This window comes from Sminthopsis crassicaudata, chromosome 1 (assembly GCF_048593235.1).
Source record: "Sminthopsis crassicaudata isolate SCR6 chromosome 1, ASM4859323v1, whole genome shotgun sequence".
In the NCBI taxonomy this organism is placed as follows: Eukaryota; Metazoa; Chordata; class Mammalia; order Dasyuromorphia; family Dasyuridae; genus Sminthopsis; species Sminthopsis crassicaudata.
Genome location: NC_133617.1, coordinates 739,280,583 through 739,299,345, shown reverse-complemented (window position 1 = coordinate 739,299,345; position 18,763 = coordinate 739,280,583). Strand labels below are relative to the sequence as shown.

At 38.1% G+C, this 18,763-nt stretch overlaps 1 protein-coding gene across 1 annotated transcript in view; it reads right to left on the bottom strand.

Moving 5' to 3' along the window:
- Positions 1 to 18,763, bottom strand: part of TBX20 (T-box transcription factor 20) — a 71,497-nt gene that overhangs the window by 31,333 nt on the left and 21,401 nt on the right. The window contains exon 5 of the mRNA XM_074284303.1: positions 13,638 to 13,798. Within this exon, the coding sequence (XP_074140404.1) occupies positions 13,638 to 13,798 (161 nt within the window). The remainder of the gene's footprint in view (positions 1 to 13,637; positions 13,799 to 18,763) is intronic.

Sequence of the window (18,763 nt, the reverse complement as noted above, 5' to 3'; positions counted from 1 at the left end):
TCTTTCCACTAGCAACACGAGTCAGGCCAGTTCAGATAGATTTGTGATGGAAAAAGTCATCTATACCGAGAGAGAAGACTGGGGCCTGAGTGTGGATCACAACATAACATTTTCACTTTTTTGTTCTTGTTTGCTGGCATTTTGTTTTCTTTCTCATTTATTTTTCTTTTTGATCTGATTTTTCTTGTGCATCATGATAATTGTGGGAAAATATATAGAAGAATTAGAGATGGTTAACATATATTGGGTTACTTGCCATCTAGGGGAGAGGGAAAGAAAGGGGAAAATTTGGAACACAAGATTTTGCAAGGATGAATGCTGAAAATTATCTATGCATGTGTTTTGAAAATTAAAAGCTTTTAAAAAAAGAATGTAAGCTCCTTGATGATCAATATTGTTTAATTTTTGTATTTGTATGCTGGCCAATTAATGGTGCATAGAAAAGGCTAAATATGGACTGGACTTGCCAAGAATTCCCAGATGAGGGAGGAGCCTCCACTAATACAAGTGAGTGCCTTCTCTGTAATTAATACTCTTACAGAGCAGCTAAGAATGCTGGGAAAGTAAATTACTTGCCCAGGATGACACAGCCTATGTGTGTCAGAAGTGGGACTTGAACTCTGGTTCTTCCTGGCTCCACAGCCACTTTTCTGTCCACTACGCTAAACTGGCTCTGACAACTAACAGATGCTTAATAAATGTTTTTTGACTAATTGATCTGCCACAAATTAGGGAAAGTATAAAATTCTATTGCAGACTCAGGCTTATGAGGCTCCTGGTAAGACCAATCTATTCAGACCCATTAACCTAGAAGTCCTACTGTTCCCTTACAAAGGAGATTCTATAGAGAAAGCACCAAGAGGATTTCAACCCTTAGACCCTGTAAAAGAACTCACACAAATCCTCCTGCTGAATTCAAAAAAATTAAACATGGAAAAATAAAAAGGGATGTCTTGCCCATGGTATTTTTTTTTTATTTTGACTTCTGATGTCAGTGGCAGAGGGAATTCTCAGTAAGGGCGCCCCCTTCCCTGATGCAGGTCAACAAGTTAGTTGGATCCCTGGGAGGTTAAGTGATCAGTTAAAGTTAAGATCAATTCAGGGTTGAGTTCAGTAGGTATCAGAAGTGAATCCAAGTTTTCCCAACCCTGAGATTTCTCCATTCATTATAGTGTACTGCTTCCCCTCTGAATAATACACATCCAAAGCCTCTATCTAAACAGCAAGTAGTTCTGGCCCTCATATTTCTTTTTCATTTGTTAAACACTAAGAGGTTATTTTTAATCACAATTTTTAATCAGTTGGTTAGTAATAATCTTATAAAATAGCATATATATATTGTATATATGAAGTTATATTGCCTTCTAGGATGCAAGCTAGAATTAGTAGGTTGGAATACAAGATTTTAGGTTTCTAAATTTCATAGCATCTCAGATTTTGAGGTGGTGAGTTCAGCCAAATAAATGAACATCCTCTACCTCACTCAGTGTCAAACTTGGTTTTATTTTGATGGAAGGATGACAAGTGCTAGAAGCAGCTCATGATCCTCTCTACCACTTGTCATCCAAGCAGAAAAAGCTTGTAGCCCTCCCCTGAGAAGGAGGTTTGGAATCATGATTCTCAATAAAAATTGTGGTCAAAAGGGTCAAGTGGCTAAGGATATTTGCAACAGGGAGTTCACACCTCTTATTTAGCCTGGGATTGACTTTGGGAGGAGTGCTTCTAGTTTAAAAAAAAAATAATTTTTTGGTAATGTACTTGGTGCCCTTAGGATCTGAAAAGCTCAATCAGATTATAACATCCTCAAGAGAACAAGAACACAACCATTTATTAAATAACCACTATGCCTATCTTTATTCTGACTTGTTTCTCTCTTTAGAAATGTAATGAGGGCAGAAGACAAAAAGGGAAGGGAACAGTAAAGGATGAGATGGATAGAGAGAGTGTCAGGGGGAAATGAGGAACGTGAGACTGGGCAGACTCTGAGAGATAGAGGAGGACACAACTGAACAATAAGTGTGGGCTAGCCTTGGAATTAGGAAGAAATGGGTCTAGCTCCTGCTTCTGTCATACACTGGCCATGTGACTTGGGCATATCACTTAACCTCTCAATACTCCTAGAAAACACTACATATCTTTAAGTTGCAAAGTGCCAGTCTAGGTTTTTTGCTGCTTTTTGCCTTTTTTTTTGTATGCCCAGAAATTTGCCCAGTGCCTGGCATATAATAGGTACATAATAAATGCTACTTAGATGGTAGAGGGAGCTTCATATGCTAGGGAAATCTCAGGTCTGGACAAAAAACAAACATTTTGTACTAATGTAGTTATGAAAAATGTGCCGTGCAAATCTTAAAGAACTTGTTGAATGGGGCTGCTGTTGAAGAGCTGTTGGTGTGTGTGTGGGGCGGGTGCGTGTAAGTGGGGGTGTGTATGTGGGGGATGTATATGTGTGTGCTATGTAAGTGCATTTGTGTGGAGAGTGTGTGCGCTTATGTAAGTGTATCTGTGTGACTGTGTGTATGTGTATGTATGCATATAAGTGTATTATACATGTGCATTGGTGGATGTGTGTGGATTGCAGATTTAGACATATGTGTGTGTGTGTGTATATGTCCCTCACATTCTTTTCCCAAAGAAATGCTAGCAGCAGCAGCTTGTTTCTCTTGCCCAAATCCCTCTGTAACTAGGGATGTAGCCGAAGGTCTGACTGAATTATAATGCTTGAGAACGGGAAGAGATCGTAGAGATTATGGAGCACATTTTTTTTCAACTGATAAATGGAGAAACTCAGTCTCAGAAAAAGTAAGTGACATGACCAAAGTCATACATTCTGGTAATAATCATTTTATATTTAATTTTATTTACTTACTTGCATACATGATTTGAAGATAGAGACTTTCATTCTTTGCGTTGCTGTCTACACTTACACAACACCTAGCACATAGTAGGCAAATTAAACTGAATTATATAGAAATCAAAAAACAGAATGAAGTCTCAACTAAATTGAAGGATGATTCACAAATGGCCCCTGGAAAGGCAGATCCAGGAATAGGCAGAATGGCTTTTTGCAGGAGCAAAGGTAACAAGAAACATCGTTTGACAGCACACTTGGCCTTCCTCACCCTGCTGTGCTCAAGATGAAAACCAGAAGAAAAAAAGACCACCATTACAGTAAGGATCGCTTCTGCAAGAACATCAGTTGCAAAGAATGATGAGATAGAGAAATTCTAAGAAGCATTTGACAAGAACCTCAAAAGCAAGTCAGCATAAATATTGATACTTACTGACTTCAAAGCAAAATTGTACACAGTGGAAGAGATTTGCTGGATTATATAGTTGGGAATTAAAATACAAAAGAGGTCAAAGGCTAGTGGACTCCTAAGAAGCCTCAGCCCTAAAGATGATTAATGTTTTCTTCTAGAAGAGTTAGAAGTTGCTGGGTTTGTGAGCACTACAGAGATTATCTTAAAAGACAGGAAATGACTCATTACCAAAGTAAAGTCATTCAAACAGCTTCTCTAGGGGCAGACTTGTCAAAGTCAAAATCAACCTTTATTTAAGGGAAAGAACAACCATAATAAAAAGACACACGGTAGGATCACAACAATTCCTCGCTCACCTATTGGAAAAATACTGGGACAAAACAAGAAATGGAACAAGGAGAATATGGATGCAGACCGTCACCATTTTCTACAGAAGTTTAACTCATAGAAAGCAATGGACACGATAGGGAGGCCAAAAGAGCGAAAAACAGCTTGGTCAGTAAGCACTTGACTTTCTTACTAAATGGAGACATCTAATAACCATAAACTGCAAACTTCGAATATAAACTCATGTTCAAAACATTGTAAAAGGTGGTGAAAATCATGATTCTCCAAGCAGAAAACAGGAAGAGGAAAGTAAATCTTCAGAAAGCTTTTCATAAGATCCAACTTAACTAAATTATCAGAAGGGTTTTTCTAGACGAAACCACAAGGACAATACCAAAGAGACCAAAAAACCCCCACAATGCCAACATTTCTTTAGCAGAGTATCTTCAGAAGCAATCAGAATAGAACCACTGCATGGAGAGTCTACAGCCACACCAGTATTTGAGAGGAGACTAATTAGAAAGATCATGAAGGAAGGTGAGCAGTGGATGAATATTTGGTCCAGAACAAATAGATACAGAAAAGACCTGCTCTGGGGATGATGAAGCTTTAATAATACTGAGAGGATCAATGTTTAAGCTAATTGAAAGAGGGGAATAATATTAAACAAATGAAAATATAATGGATGATATTATTGGTGTAGGTAATCACTGGATCAAATGGTAGACACCAAAGTTGGGGTTTGGTCACATGAAGAATTCATAGTGGTCAGTCTTTGGCCAAAGGTAGATTTATTTAGGAAGAGATTTCAGACAAAATGAAGGGATACAATAGTATGGTGATAATATGGTAACAGCAAGGGATAAAGGAATGGTAAATATGAAATAGAGTGGGAGAGCATATCAAAGACAAGTTCCTCAGTGGAACTCACAATTACCCTGTAGAAAGGAAGAACCCCATGAGGCTGGGGCATTCCCTTAGCTGGCAGGTTAAATCCTGAAAGGGACTTAGCACCCTAAAAAAGTTAGTTATAAGGAGAAGGTTCCATAGTGGAGTTAGGAGAGATACCACATGGCATGGGGGAGGAAGAGTAAAGAGAAAGACACCAAGAGACAGAATGCTATGATGAACTGACCCAAAGGAGGGTCGCACCCTTGGGATGGCCCAGAAGTAGATTTTATCGGGAAAATTCAACCTCAGGGACATGACTGGGATTCCTGACAGGGCATGGGCATGGCAAGGTGAGACCACTTAAGAACTCTTCGGAGGGTGGGTCCCAGGAGTTTGACATAAATAACTTGGATTTCAGACTGGACCACCTCACCATGGGACCATGGAGCTAAACTGATCTCTCTCATAGCCTTCTGCCTGCTTGCCTCAGGGATCAATTCTTTAGTTTCTCACCATCCTAAACACCGTTCAGGACCTCACCATTATTATTAAAAAGAAAATGGATCAGGAAGGCATAACTACTTATGTTCTTACTTTTTCATTTCTATTTAAAAAAATTTGAAAATGACCTACACATATAGAGAAAGGATCCTTGATGAAAATATGAGAAGGAAACAAAGAGATTTTCACAAATAATTTTCTAAAACAATCTATATCCTCATAGTCACAAAGACAGATTGAATAGTGTAAAGAATACAAGATGCCATTATATTTATCATTGGTTGATTTTTTATAATTTGATATGATAGAACAAGATGAATCCTTAAAAGCTCTCCTACAGTAAGGAATTACTCATGTCACAATTATATACAATTTCTTGGCAGAAGGACAATCATGTAGTGAAAGCAAGGGTTAATGGATGCTAGCCCCAGTGCTGCCCCAGGACTCACAAATATTGAAGAAGGAGAAAGAGGAGGAAGAAGAAAAGAAGAACAAGAAGAAGGAGAAGGAAAAAGAGGAAGAGAAAGAAAAGGAAGAGGAGGAGGAGGAAGAAGAAAGCATTTATATAGAAAGTTTGCAGAGTATTTTCTGTCATCTTATCCTCAAAACAATCCTGTAAAGTAGGCATTATTATCATTTCCATTTTATAGATAAGAAAACTGATGTGAGAATTTGTCACCTGTCCAGGGTCACACAACTAGTCTTTCTTAACTCCAAATCCAACACTAAACCACTGTACCACCTAGCTGCCTGATGCTAAAAAAAAAAAAAAAAAAAAATACCTGTAGGGCAACAGTACATTGGTCAGCCTTCTTTTTTTAGAATTTTTAAAATTGTTATCTTTTTTTTACATTGCCTAAACTCCCTGTGTCCTTCTCCCTTTCTAAATAACTACACTTTGTAATAAATAATTTTTTAAAAAGGAAAAAAAACTCAGAAAAATTGATCAACACATTGAAAAATGCTGATATTATAAATGCTGTTCCCGTTTGTAGACCCTCCCTAAGGAGTGTCTTCTCATATAATTTCTTTTTTTAATAACAGATTTTGATATTTTCAAGACAGTTTTCAACAGTCACCTTTGCAAAACTTTTGTGTTCCAAAAATTTCTCCCTTTTTACTTTCCTCCCTCTCCCCTGAAGAGCAAGGGATCCAATATGGGTTAAAGATGTTCAATTCTTCTAGACATATTTCCATATTCATCATGCTGTGCAAGAAAAATCAGATCAAAGGGGGGGATGAGAAAAACAAGCAAGCACACAACCACAAAGGTAAAAAATCCTCTGCTTTCATCCACATTCAGTCTCCGTAGTAATTTGATATTATATCCAATTTGGGTCAAGCGATGTAAACATTCTACATGGCTTGGAGTGTGTGTATGTGGCAAGAGGTTCAGCAGAACATCCACTCATTAAGAAGACTGTCAATAGCAACTATAAGGTATAATGGATAGCGGCCTAGCCTTGAATTCAGGCAACCCAAATTTATTTCTAAGTCAGGATCAATCTTGTCTCTAATATTTACTACCTCAGGATCCTGGACTTTTGCCTTAATGTACCTTTGCACCTCCCCAGGACTTTACTTAATCAAAGATCATTCTTGATCCATGTTGATGAGGGAGTTGAACACACTAAAGAAAGCATAGATGTTTCATGGGCTTACTTGATAGAACCATCTAGTGCTCCCCAGGCATCCATCTAGAAATCTCCAAACACAGAAAAAATTAATCTTGAATGATTTGGTAGGGGTAGGAGAGAAGGGACATAGAAAATTTCCTAAAGAGAAACTTGCTTTGGTTTCTTTCTGTACAATTAAAATAAAATTAGGGAAAACCTCTCATTCAAAAATATTAGATAAGAGTTGATTGGTTCAATCCCAGTGAAATGTGTGGGAACTCTGTGGTTGGAAATACTGGCTCAAGAATACAGAAAGTCATAGAACTAGAAAAAAAAAAAAAAAAGAAAATTGTAAAAAAAAAATTAAAGAATGAAATAGATAACTGATGGGGCAGGTCATGCTCTCCATAATCTGCACAATCCCTAGCGGAGTACTATGAGAATAGTAGGTTCGATAAGTATTTGTTTAATATTTATTTGGCAATCAATCCACAAGCGTTTATTAAGCACCTACTTTATGCCCGGCACTGTTCAAAGGAAGTCAAAAACAATTCCTCAGCTTGAAAAGCTCATGTTCCAATGGGTGGTCACCAGTAAAAAGTCAGTCATCAAATATCTTTTTTATTAATTTGCTATTAAGCAATATTTGGGGAAGGGAGACCAATTCTATGATTTCATTGTTTAGCAGGATTCCCTATGGGGCAATACCCCTTCAAACGTATTTAATGTTAGGGAGTTTCCTGGGATTCTGAGAGATTAAGTGATTTGTCTAAAGCCATACAGCTCATTTGTATCAGAGATGGGACTTCAATCCAGATTTTTTTTGACCCTATGTTCAGCTCTATTCACTACACTACACTGCCTCTCATCAATAACTATTTTTGTGGATTTATCTTGCACTTTTGTCAGTTTGTTTTAATTTTAGGATAAAGGTCAAAATTTATAAGTGCAAAGTTCAAAAGTATAATCAATAAAATATCAAATAATTTTTTTTTTCATTCTGTTTCTGCTCAAGAAAACCTAGTTGTAATACAAATTGAGCACCAGTAGGTGGCGGAGTGGGCAAAGCCCTGGTCCTGGAATCGGGAATCACTGAATTCAAATCCAACCTCAGATACTTAGAATCTGTGGCTCTGGACAAATCACCTGACACCATTTGCTTCAGTTCCTTGTCTATAAAACGAGCTGGAGAAGGAAATGGCAAACGACACCAGGGTCTTTGCCAAAGAAAATCCCAAATGAGATCATAACGAGTTGGACATGACCGAATAATAACAACACACGTTGGGAAGAAATTGAGGTCTGGAAATGAGATTTGGGATAAACAATCATGTAGGTCAGAAATATATTGGATCTGCCAACTCACTTCCAGTTGATCAATGATGGACAAAAACAACTACACCCAGAGAAGGAACACTGGGAAGTGAATGTAAATTGTTAGCACTACTGTCTATCTACCCAGGTTACTTATACCTTCGGAATCCAATAATTAATGTGCAACAAGAAAATGGGATTTACACACATATATTGTATCTAGGTTATGCTGTAACACATGTAAAATGTATGGGATTGCCTGTCATCTAGGGAAGGGAGTCGAGGGAGGGAGGGGAAAATCTGGAAAAATGAATACAAGGGATAATGTTTTTTAAAAAATTCCTCATGCATATATACTGTCAAAAAATTTTATAATTATAAAATTAAAAAAATAAAAATAAAAATAAATAAATAAATGAAAAGAAATATATTGGATCTGGAGGCAATAAAAATTTAGAGAGAAAGAGATGGGGTCAGCGTAAAAGAACATAAGCTTTCTGAAAACAGAGGCTGTTGGCTCTTATTGTTGTCATTGTCTCCCTAGTACCTAGGACAGCAAATATTTATGGCACTGAATTAAATTAACCACTTAATTTAATTTAGATCCCAGTTTGAGGTGCTTCTATTCTCTTAACAAACACCATCAAAAGTGAAGACCGTACAAAAGAGTCATGATAAATGAGTGGAGACCTCGAAAATGGAAGAAGCTCATAAGAAGCCAGATGGATCCAGCCTGCATGAGAGAATCAATCTAGTATAGGTTCGGAAAGTTCAGAGAAAGCCTTTTTCTTGATAGTACACTAATGCACTGCTTAGAACCTGTAAGTCATATGTACATAGATGCTTTTGACTATCAAGATAATTCAAGCCCAGAAACTTTATTTTTCTTTGAATTTACCAGGTAATACAAAATGGGAGGCAGAGAAGCCATGCTAGCATATCTCTCTCTCTCTCTCTCTCTCTCTCTCTCTCTCTCTCTCTCTCCGGTCTCTCTCCTCGGATCGTCTCTCTCTCTCTCTCTCTTTCTCTCTCTCTCTCTCACACACACACACACACACACACACACAGACACGCATGCAAGTACACTGTGGCAGGACACAGTCATGTGATTTTTTTTAAAGGAAGAATCTACAGATCAATTCCAGTGATCTTGCCATGGAGAGAGCCGTCTGCACCCAGGGAGAGGACTAGAGGAACTGAGTGTGGATCACAACATAGCATTTTCACTTTTTTATCGTTGTTTGATTGTATTTTGTTTTCTTTCTCATTTTTTTTCCTTTTTGATCTGATTTTTTTTTTTGCAGCATGATAATTGTAGAAATATGTTTAACATATATTGGATGACTTGTCATCTAGGGGAGGGCGTGGGGGGGAAGGGAGGGAGGAAAAAAATCTGGGGCACAAGGTTTTATGGGGGTGAATGTTGAGAGTTGTCTGTGCATGTGTTTTGAAAATAAAAAGCTTTAAAAAGAAAAAAAGGGAAGAATCTAAAGACTGGAAAGGAAAGGAGGCAGGAAAAAAAACTGAGATTGCCCTATTGATTTTTGGTTATTGGGGACTACCCAACCCTCTCTTCTGTGCTATTTGCCTTTGGAAGCTCAGATGGGCCCGTAGGGCCAAGTTTCCCTAGAAAACTGTAATATGAATTTCGCCAAACAACTGAGCCCTTACCATCTTTTTGTAGTATTATAACTTTGCTATCTCTAAGATCTGGTAGGGATTGCAGATATTAATGACATCCTGTCTAAAGGTAAGACTGGCCCTCAGGGACTGTCTCACCAACCACAAAGAGAACATCTCCTCAAAAGCACTAAAAAATGAAACTTAACCTATGCTTCAACTCCAGAGCAGTGGTTTGACTGTTCAAACAAATGCATGACCTTTACATCTTAAATTATGAGATAGTTTGTTGAAAGTGTAATGTATTTAACTCTTATCTAATAATGAACAGAAATGTAATTAGCCCCTTGTAAAAGACAGAGGAGAAATGGCAAAAAAAATCTCCATTTTTATTGCTCATAAATAAAACTTCTGGCATACAATAAATTAGAAGCAGTTTCAAAATTTCTATTGGGAAGTTTAATTTTATTTATAGGAGTCACAGAAATAAGCACTTATTTGTCCACAGTTTGAAGTGGGTCTAATATGAAATGGCCAGTGTGTCTCAGTTTCCTTATCTTTAAAATGAGCTGGAGAAAATAATTTTATTAAATTATAATATTGTTGAATTTTTCCCCCCTGAGGCTGGGGTTAAGTGACTTGCCCAGGGTCACACAGCTAGGAAGTATTAAGTGTCTGAGACCAGATTTGAACTCGGGTCCTCCTGAATTCGGGGCTGGTGCTCTATCTACTGCGCCACCTGGCTGCCCCCTTAAATTATAATATTAAATGTTATTCTCCTTTTCATTAAAATCATATTATTAAAATTTTTATTCTGTTTCTTTAAAATTATGTTATTCTCCTTTCTTTTCATTCTTGCTCTTTTTTCCTCCATAGGAATTTATGCTTATTTTGAGGCAGCAAGGTGGCAACCTAGTGCACTAGACCTGATGTCAAAAAGTCCTGGGTTCAAATCCAGCCTTAGACACAATAGCTATGGGACCTTAAGCAAGTCATTTAACCTCAGTTTGCCTCGGTTTCCTCACCTGTAAAACAATAATAACAGCACCTATCTCACAGAGTTGACATGAGGCTCAAATGAGATGATTATAAATGTTGTGCACAGTTCCTACTTAATAGGTGCTATGTAAATGTTAGCCATTATCATCGCCACTAATAATAATAATAACAATATCACCCTCAACAAACTACTCATATAGCACTTTAAAGTTTAATTAAATATTAAGGTATTTAATAAAAATTTTCTCATTTGATCCTCCAACAGCTCTGAGAATAAGTGCTCCGTAAGTTCTACTTTACAAATGAAGAAATTGAAGCTCAGAGAGATTTAAAAATGTATCTAGGGTCACAGAACTCATTAAATAAATAGAGAAGGATTTGAACTCGGGTTCTTCCTAACATTGCACCACACAGCTTCCTCTATTTAGATCTCTTAGAATTCTTAGCTTTCTTCAATATTAAGCTATAGAGGGCTGGAACTCTGGAGAAGTATACTTGAAATAAGTGTAATACCTAGACCACAGGAGGCACTAAATAAATGCTGTTGGACTTTGGGAGTACAGCCTTCAATCTTGAATTTAGTCAGTCCTGGATCCCTGATTTGCTCAATGGCACGGTACACATAGTCAGCCTGAACATTTTTCCTGGTAGAGCCATGAACTCTCCAAATAACAGAAACCTGGAGCTTTAACATGACAGGCGCATGGAGAATCAGACAAACATTTATTAGCTGGCCTGCTATTGGCTACAGTGCCAACAGCACTGCTAAGATCTGAGGATCTAAAGAAAGGCAAAGGCTCTCAGCGTGATGGAGAATGTTCACCAACATCTGAGAGCCTGACAAGGTGCACAGGAAGGATGGATGGGATCTAAATCACTAGCACAAGTCAGGGCAAGGCTTCTTGTAAGAGAGAGGATTTTAGCTGGGACTTGAAGGAAGCCAGGAGGCAGAGATGAGGAGTCTGGTCAGGGAATGTCCTGTGTGAAGAACAGCCAAGGAGGGCAGGGGCTCTGAATCACATGGTACAGGGGGTAAGGCACGGCAGAAATGGAGTAGCTCGGAGCCACATGATGAAGGGCTGTGAGCACCCAACAGAGCATTTTCTATTTGATCCTCCATAGGGTGAAATGAGCTCCCATACAGGTCCTGGGCCCGGCTTTGGAGGCTCTTACCTCACATTCTCCATCAGAAACCACAACTTTGAAGGAGAGCAATGACGGTTTTTGATGTGACTTTCAAGGCTGTTTTCTTTCCTTGCCCTTATTGCAGAGATTATCTTTATGTTTCCCAAGTTAAAATAAAACACAAAATGTCACATTTGTGGAAGGTAAGGAAAGAGAAAAGGAGAAAAGGGAAAAGAAGAAGGAAAAAGGAATGTAAGAGAAGGGACGGACAACTTTGAAGTGATTATGAATGAATTGATTTCTCCAATTAATAAGAGAATGTGAATTTAATTACTGGCATATAAAATTGTTTGCCCTGTTGGTAAGATTTTATTAAAGTAGAAATAGAACTACAGGAAATTCAGGAATCACTTCACTCATTATTAATTAATCATAGATTAGGTTCCAAGTTCCATGGAACATTCAGCTGCTTTCATAAAAACATGTCATCAGTACACATACGTTTCCCAAACCACACATGTCAGAAGCTCTCTGTAATTTAGCCAATGGTCTTGTGGATGGCTGTAGTTGAAAATTCACCATCTGCATACAGCCTAGAAATGACCCCCAAGTTCAGAGAGAGCTAGTGCTTGGAAAAGAGTCATGAACTCCCTCAGCAGACCAAGTCTGTCCAAACTGATAGAGGCTTCTAGCATTTGTGTACCTCACATAGCTCCCTGCCCCCACCAACAAAACATCCCAGACTTTATCAGAGGGTACCTGCATGCCCACAGCTAAAGTTGGCACCCGCACAGCCTACTCCTCCCTGCCTGCACAAGGACCCTCTCCCAAACATTCTGCCCAAGCCTTTTTCCATTTTCCTTCTCCAGTCAGACATTGAACCCCCATCTGCACCCCTGCCAGAAGAAACCCTTAGTCTTCTCTTCGCTCTGACTCTTAAAACCAATCCCCTCTTTTCCCAGCAGTGGCCGGCCACTCCTCTGGAGCAGACTGCCCATGCATCCTAAGGGCTTGAAAATCTTGCCATTCGTCCTTTAACCAAACCTTCAGAACTCCTGGTACTTTCCATCTATTCTGCAGCTGAACTGTTATACATGTGTCATCTTAACTAATGAGAGTGTGAGGAGCAGAGACTATCTTCCTTTTCAATTTATCTGCCAAATGGTTTGTGTATAATAAGAGGTTTCTTAAAGGTTCTTTTACATCCATTCAAAAGGCCATGATACTAGACAAAATTGAGAACTTTATCATTTTAATTATTATATTAATTGATCATATTGTAGATTAATTTAATTAATATGTTAATTTATGCTTATTTATTTTCTTCACTCACCATGAGTTTATTAATTATATGTCTAGCATAACATTTAGGATGATATTCTTAAATTTTTGTGGTCACATCAACTTTCATGATAACTGGCTAACTTCACACACACAATGAAAAATAATATTTTGGGGAGGAGTCAAGGCAGTACTATCTATTCTCCAGCACCTAATACATAGCCTTGCCTGTAATAGATACTTCATAATTTTTAAAAATTAATTATGACTTTTAGCAGTTAGATTTGAGCATGGATGTATTTAAGTCATCAAGGAAACATGGTCTACCTATTTTGTGATGATCTAACATCACGTAATAATATAACATTAAAAAGAACAAAAGGAAAGGAAGCATACATTTAAAACAGAAGGGAGGAAGGTCTGGGAAGTTGGTCAGAATGGGAAAAGAATGGGGTAAAGCGGGAGTACAAAGATGATGTCGTAGTAGCTTCCCAACCCCATTCACATAATGAGCTTCAGCATTCTAGACCCTGATAAGCTGCTGGCTCCAAACTGGGCTTGGGTTTTATGGGTGAAATAGGTGGTCCTGTTCCTCATCTTTTTTCATGTTATAAGTCCTTGCTGCCCAGCATAAAGGAAGGGCCGGCTCCAAACCACAGCGCCATACTCCTGATAATTAACATGCAAACTGGCTACTCACCAGCTGATTCTGGTAGGCAGTGACAGCTGTGAACACGGTCTCAGGGAAAATAAATGTCCTGAATTCTTCAGACTTCAGATTGAGCAGGGAGGCAGTGTGGTCCTTCTTCTTAATGATGTGAACTCTGGGCTGGTATTTGTGCATAGAGTTCAGAATAATATAAAAAGAAGTAGAAAGTAGAAAATATGGGCTGAAGTGACAGTTCCATCCATTTCAACCAGACCTTATTTAACTCAAAGGAGCCAAATTTTTAATAGAGATTTTAATAGTACAAGATAGGTGAGCCTGCCATCTTAGGATCATGGATTTTGAACTGAGCTGTCAGGATTCATTTCCAACGGAGCATTCCAAGTTTCAGTGGAATATTCAACTGCTTTCAGAAAGCATGTCATCAGTACACTTACTTCCCCCAACCAAATATATGAGAACTCTCTATAATTTAATGGCTGGTCTTTATGCATTGCTGTAGTTGAAAATTCAATACCTGCATCCAGTCTGCTCGGGTTTGTCTCCTGCAATTCCCTTATTTTTCAGTTAAGGAAACTAAGGACCAGAAAGATTAAAAGATTGGTCTAAGGCCACATAGGTCATAAGTAACTGACCCAGCATTTGAATCCAAGCCCCAGAATTCCAAATACAGCGTTCTGTAAATTGTTCCCTAACTATTTAGAGTTAGCCTAAATATACAAGGATCTGTGTTTTCTATCAATGTGCCTTACGTATTTAAGAACCCAATCAATGTTTATTGAATAGCGTACTGGGGAAGTGTTCTGGGTTTGGAGTCAGATTACTCTTGAGTGACCTCTAACAACTCACCAGCCTCAGTTTCCATCCCTGTAGAATGAGGGGGTTAGAGTGGGTAGTCTCTGAGGTTTCTTCCAATTCTGAACCTTAAGATTTTGAGAATTTTCATCAGTGTGAATACTGTATTTAGCATTTCTCTTCCACCCTTTGGAAGATAGTCTTTATGAATTGCTGCAACTAAGAGCACCCACTGCCTGTTGGCCCAGTACTTAGTGATGAATTTCTCCTCTCTTTGCTACTTACTGGTTTTATGAAGCTACACCTACTCTGCAAGCTTTCAGAATTTGGTAGAACATGAAAATCTGCTTCCACTGGCAGAGACTTGGAGAACTTATAGCTATTCTTTCCCTACCAGAATGTGGTATAAGAGAGAGGCATTAGTGAATATCATGGTTATACAACCAGAGACAAAGAAGAAAAAAGAAGGAGGAGGAGGAGAAAAAGAAAAGGAGAAAGAGAAAAAGGAAGAGAAAAAAAGAGAGAACCATAAAATCCACATTTTAAAATTTAATTTAAAGATTGGATGTCACCCATATCCTCCAAGAGGCACCACGTAAGCATGCCATCCTGCATCATCATGGGATAGCACTGAAGAGTCACATCCATGATTCCCCTAACGGCTAACAAGAGTAATATCCTTACAAGCTGTGCAGCTGTTTCTTTTCTTGACATTTGGGGATGGAAGTGGGGGAGGGGAGTGAAGAGACAACTGCTAGTACCTAATTGAATTGCTGATACCAATTAGGTCATTACAAATTTGCCTGTTTGTTCTGTCCCCAGAGTTGTTTTAGCATATGGACACTAAACTCCATGGCCCTAAAGTCTGAATTAAGAAATTAAGTATTTAGGAGGACCAAGTGGGGAAGAGCAAATGCCACGTGGAAATCTTGACTTAATTCATAATCCATGGACTCACTGGTTTCTAGCATATTGTGTTGCTGGGCATAGTCATTTTCCATTTGAATGCTAATAAAAGCTGCCAAAATACAGGTGTCAATGCAATAACATTCACCAACCACATAGTCTTTTGGTAATCTTTTCTTTTGGAACCAAATACTCTAATATATAATAAAATCAGGGCAATTCTGAGTCACTTTTCCAAAGAGACATCTTTTCTAGAGACTTTTCCCTCAGCCTCAGGTTTTGTGTTCCCAAGGGTCTATGGGTTCAGCCTCAAGTTGAGGGAGACAAATGTGATGAGATGGGTTTTTATTATCCCATTATTTCAGCTGAATTGTGCCTCTTCCCTAGATCATATTTGCTAATCCCACAGGGTTTTCAGAAAATGGCTATTCCATATTTTAGTACTTGTCGATATTTGACCATCTTTTTTCTTCAGAATATTTTCACCTTCCTTTTATTAAAGGAGTCTGCTCCCTCCAGATTATTCTAACTTTGAAAAAATTTTTTCAAGTTTGTAAGCAGATTTACTTACATCAATGCAGTTGAGTGGGAAGAGTCCTGGCTTTAAGGGTGGAGAGCTGGGATACTAATGTTTACCACTTCAATGATCCTGAAACAAGTCACTTTACCTCGGAGACCTGCTCTCAATCAAGATTCTGATGCTTATCACCTTGTATGAATTTGGGTAAGTCTCCTCTCCATTCTGAACATCAGTTTCTTTCTCCATAAAATAGAAAGATTAGACTAGACATTCTTAGAAGTCTCTTTTCAATTCTAAATCTCAGATTTTATCATTCTATCACTAGGTCAACATGGCAATTTTCTTTCCCAGTTTAAGTCTTTTTTTTTAGAAAGACATCAATTTTGCCTTGTTGAGTTGATCTTCTGGGTAAAAATGATTGATCTTTGTTTTTAGACAAAGGCCAGTTTTACTGTGGTCCCCTGTGTGGAATGTCACCCTCCAAAAATAACTCCACTTTCATATGCTAAAATAATTGAATTTTTTCATAGTTTATTGCATTTATTTCATAGTTTCATCATTTCAAATGTGGCCATAACCTCCAAGGCCATCTAGTCCAGCCCCATCCCTTTTACAAGTTAAGAAAGGTCAGAGGTCAGAGAAGCTAAGTCACTCAGATAGTAGGTGGCAGAACAGAAGCTGGATCTGGAGACAAGAAGACCTGGATTCAAATCTGACTAGAGATACTTACAATTGTATCTATATAGTCAGTCAAGTCATTTAACCTCTGTTTGCTCTGGGTTTTTTAAACTGTAAAATGGGAATAAAATAGAACTTATCTCTCAGGGTTGTTATGTGGATCATATTAGGTATTTGTAAAGCCCTTAGCACAGTGCCTGGCCCTAAGTAGGTGCTATATGAATTCTAGCTAATATTAGCATCGTAGAATAAATTATCTCTTGAAACAAGTGGTTGTTAATCCTCAGTTCAATTTTGGAAATTTGAGGATTTTTTTTCCCTAGTGACCATTCAGATATGTCAAAATAATCAGAGTTCATGAAGTATAAAAGTATAAAAATAAACCCAGGTCCATGTTTTTCTTATTTGCATAATGTTTAGTTCCATGTATGGTCTCAACTCAAGTCCAGTAAGAGGCCGATCTATCTATCCTCCATTGGATTTCTTGAGCAACTCAGACAGGCAATGCAAGTCTTTTGACGTTGGATTGAAATTAATGTTGATCTGCCATATGAAAAAGTTGCTAAGAGCCTCTTGTTTTCAACTCATCTGTTTCTGGGAACAGAACAGTCTCATTCCTTGCTGCAGTATAAGTTATCACAAATCCTTCCTCAGATCTACACATGACCCTTGTGTAGGAAAAGAAGTTCATCATAAAATCTATCCACTTTTTCATTGTATTGCTTGGTTATAAATTGTAATGGTCCAATGAAAACTCTCACAAGATGCTTAATTGGCTACCATTTCTTGAACCAAAATAAAAAACCGCAGAAAAACAAAGAATGGCTCATAATGTTGCATCTAGTTGGTGGGTGCAGTGCATAGAGTGCTAGATTTGGGGTAAGAAAGTCCTCAATTCAAATCCCACCTCAGACACTAGCTATGTGACATGAAGTAATCATTTAGCCAGTTTCAGCCTCAATTTTCTTATCAGCAAAATGTGGACCATTAAGGGACCTCTTTATAGGGTTGTTGTAAGGATCAAAATGGATATCATATGCAAAGCACTTAGCAAAACTTAAAGCACTGTATAAATTATTGTTTTTTTCCTATTGTTATTTTACCCGGTTAATATGAATATATGGTTGTAAATTATAGAACACTGGTCTCCAAAGAACTGAAAATGAAAATTATCAAAAGGATAATGGAGATCTTGCCCAGAGGGAATGAATAGATAGTAAAACAGTACAGTAAAGCAATTAGGAAGAAGAACCACTGGAAGCAGTCCCATCAAAGCATGTACAAATGATAAAGAAGATAGGTTGGTCCAGAGGCAAGAGAAAGGGATAAATAGACAGCGCACCAGCTCTGTGCTCCCCTGGTGTACTTATGTTATTAAGAGATGTTCAGATAGGTCCCTAGACCGATCCAAGTGGATGCCTTGGGGGCAAAGTGTTGGGAAAATATGGACTTAGGTCAAAGAAGAGAGACAACTACAAATGGGTTACAATCCTTTAGCAAAAGAGGAAATATCCACACTGATGAAATCATAAAATCATTTGAGGTGGGGTGGGGGAGTATATATTCAATGATTCAATTAGTTATCTCAGTCAGCATTTACCATGTCTTTTAAAAAGGCTTAAAATGTCTTAGTAACCTTTTCTAAATGACCCTCCATTGGTCTCCCCTAATATTGGGTTTGCATTTTTCTCTGTGCTTACCATATTATGTTGCACATTACAGCTATTTGCATATATAACTTATCTTCTTAAATAACTATTTTGTACTTGTTTTATTTCCCTTACTGAAATGGTAGACATGTTCTTAATTTTTAAAAAGTGTCATTATGAAAGGAGAAAGAATAAGAAAGAGAAGGGACAGAAGGAAGAAAGGAAGGAGGAAGGAAGGAAGAAAGGAAGAAAGGAAGGAAGGAAGGAAGGAAGGAAGGAAGGAAGGAAGGAAGGAAGGAAGGAAGGAAGGAAGGAAGGAAGGAAGGAAGGAAGGAAGGAAGGAAGGAAAGAAGGAAGGAAGGAAGGAAGGAAGGAAGGAAAAGATGAGAAAAGAAGGAAAAAGGAAAGAAAGAGAGAAAGAAAGAAAGGGAGAAAGAGGGAGGGGGAGGGAGGATGGAAAGGAAGAAGGAAGAGAGAGAGAGAGAGAGAGAGAGAGAGAGAGAGAGAGAGAGAGAGGAAAAGAGGGAGGAAGAGAGGGAAGACAAAGAGAAGGAGGGAGGAAGTAAGAAAAAAGAAAGGAAGATGGAGAGAGAGGAGAGGAAAGGAGTGAA